The sequence below is a fragment of the Hordeum vulgare genome, chromosome 2H (assembly GCF_904849725.1).
Source record: "Hordeum vulgare subsp. vulgare chromosome 2H, MorexV3_pseudomolecules_assembly, whole genome shotgun sequence".
Lineage (NCBI taxonomy): Eukaryota > Viridiplantae > Streptophyta > Magnoliopsida > Poales > Poaceae > Hordeum > Hordeum vulgare.
In genome coordinates this window covers 600,590,195-600,592,811 of record NC_058519.1, presented here as the reverse complement: position 1 = coordinate 600,592,811, position 2,617 = coordinate 600,590,195, and the positions used below count along the sequence as shown (strand labels likewise).

The 2,617-nt window shown below is 49.9% G+C and overlaps 1 protein-coding gene across 1 annotated transcript; it reads left to right on the top strand.

The window, feature by feature from the left end:
• Positions 1-506: 506 nt before the first annotated feature.
• On the top strand, positions 507-1,575 carry LOC123430713. The gene has a single exon (XM_045114560.1). The coding sequence runs from the start codon at positions 548-550 to the stop codon at positions 1,337-1,339; it is 792 nt and encodes a 263-aa protein (XP_044970495.1). The 5' UTR covers positions 507-547; the 3' UTR covers positions 1,340-1,575.
• Positions 1,576-2,617: the final 1,042 nt, after the last annotated feature.

Genomic DNA, 2,617 nt, shown 5'->3' with positions numbered 1-2,617 from the left:
GCTGCATGCAGGTCGTGTGAATGATTAAGAGAGAAGGAGAGAGGGAGAGGAGCAGATTCCTATTCACACTTGCATGCAGCCATGCGTGTGAACATCGTGTGAACGCCACACTTGCATGGGGATGGAGTGAAATCAGGGTCTAATTAAACACAAAACGTCCTAATTAATAGACTATTTAATGTCATGCGTCTTATTTCTAAAAAAATTCTGGTTTTGGACATAAGCCTAATATATTGTGATGGAGGGAGTAGTCACCTTCCAAATAGGGCATGACTACAAACTTTTAGTCTGATTACTACTAGTCACATGACTAGAGAGTATCAAAACACCCTTTAAGATGATTGTGTTAAAGAAAAGGTGTTCGCATACGGAAATGAGTGCAAAGTCCAAGACGTTGCCAATTTTCATGTGAACTTTAATTCGCAAATAAATTCCTAGTACTCCTAGCTCCTACGAGTACTTCACTCCTCCGCAGCTCAGCTACCTCACAAGTCAGAATACATACGCCTCCTGTGTAGCAGCAGGAGCGGCGGGACGAGGAGAAGCAATGGGCAGCAAGCCGGAGCAGCGCCTGGATTACGTGCTGGTGCCTCTGGGCCTGGCGGTGATGGTGGGGTACCACCTGTGGCTCCTCCTCCGCATCCGGCGACGCCCGGCCACCACCGTCATCGGCATCAACGCCATCAACCGCCGCATCTGGGTGCGCCACATCATGGAGGACCCCTCCGGGAAGCACGCCGTGCTAGCGGTGCAGACGATGCGCAACGCCATCATGGCCTCCTCCGTGCTCGCCACCGTCGCCATCACCCTCAGCTCCCTCGTCGCCGCCCTCATGGCCAGCGGCTCCGCCCACGGCCTCTTTTCCGGCACCGCCAGCCCCGCCCAGAACAACAGCATCGTGTTGGGCGCGGCGGGGCAGGCGGCGCTGTCCGCCAAGTTCCTGGCCATCCTCGTCTGCTTCCTGGTGGCGTTCCTCCTCAACGTGCAGTCCATCCGGTACTACAGCCACACAGGCATCCTCGTCAACGTGCCGCTCCGGGCGCACCGCCTCCGCCGCCCCGGCCTCGCCGTCGACTACGTCACCTCCACGCTCAACCGCGGCAGCTACTTCTGGTCGCTCGGCGTCCGTGCATTCTACTTTTCATGCCCGGTGTTCCTCTGGCTCTTCGGGCCCATCCCCATGTTCGCCGCATGCGTCGCCATGGTCTGCTCGCTCTACTTCCTCGACGTCTACAAGGAGTGGGATGGGGCGGAGGAGGGCGACGGCCTCGTCGTCGATGATGGAGAAGGTGGACGGGAGGAGGAAGGGGCGACGAAGATGGCTGCCAGTGCTGTCTGACACCAAAACCCCGGCCGGCGATCTTGAAGATTCAACTTCTCGTTGAATTTAGATCGATGGTTAGGATTGCCGTCAAAATAAATAAACCGATGCCTAGGATTTACTGGTGATGTGTGTACTCCTGGAGTACGCGATGCAAGGTTTTGGTTACGATTACCTGTTATTTTGCATATCGTGAAGAATGGAGTACCTTTATTGTTTGACTCCTTGGTTGATTTTGCCGTGGGATGATTTACTCCAAAAGCGCACATCTGTACTTACTCCACAGGGACAAATTTGCAAACACATGGGAGTTTGCAAAATCTAGGATTCCGAACCTGCTTCAATGTGCACAAACTGAACGCCATGCGGCATCTAGATTACGGCTATGGAAGCGGCTGCAAATTTCCATTTGTACACGGTTCCTTTGTACTATTATACGTGAGCGCTGAGGCGATAACATCGCATTAAATCGCAAGCGGGGAGGAGAATTCGCGAAAATGCCTTTTAGAACTTTCGATCTGTATTCATAGTACTTTCTTCTTTTCGGTTTATACGGCTCATCTCAAAAAATTTAGATTTCCAATATATTAAGCTCATTTTAAGTCTAAGTGAGTTAAAGTACTTTGAGTCTCACGTCATATTTAATTCATAAAGTTTAGAGAAAGGAGATGAATGATTATGCATGCATCGTTTTCTACATCCACCATACAAGTTCAATGAAAGAAAGGATGCTACATTTACTGCCTTGAAAATTGAATATGTGAGAAATATTTCATTGGCTAGTTTAAACTAGTGTCATCCACTCACAATTCACCTTGGTTGATGAGATCTCAGATTTAAACCTGATGGGGTTATAGTCCTAGGGTAGGGTCATAGTTTTGTCCTATGACTCCTACCCAAGCACTACCCTTCATAAAGGATAAGGCCCTTAGTCAGTTTCGACTGAATTAAGGACTTCCCATCATCCAGTCGGTGACGATTCCTTCATCATCCAGTCGGAGATGAGCATTCGGAGCGTATCGAACTTACCGACTGGATTCCACTCTGTACATCGTAACCCCCCTGGAGGGCAACGGTCATACGTTTCCATGTACCTTTATTACCATTTAAGACATACGTTACATGTAACGTAGGCATTTATTCGCCACTACTCCACCCCTGTGCACCGAACCGTTGTGAAGGGCAGCACACTCTATATAAGCCGCCCTTCCCCACTGGTGCAGGGTTAGCAATTCACTGTAATCCATATTCCACTCGACAACAAGCTCCCAAAAGCACTGAGACGTAGGGCTTTTA

Excerpts from the sequence above, each read along its gene's own strand:
- LOC123430713 (XM_045114560.1), top strand. The coding sequence starts at position 548 with ATGGGCAGCAAGCCGGAGCAGCGCCTGGATTACGTGCTGGTGCCTCTG.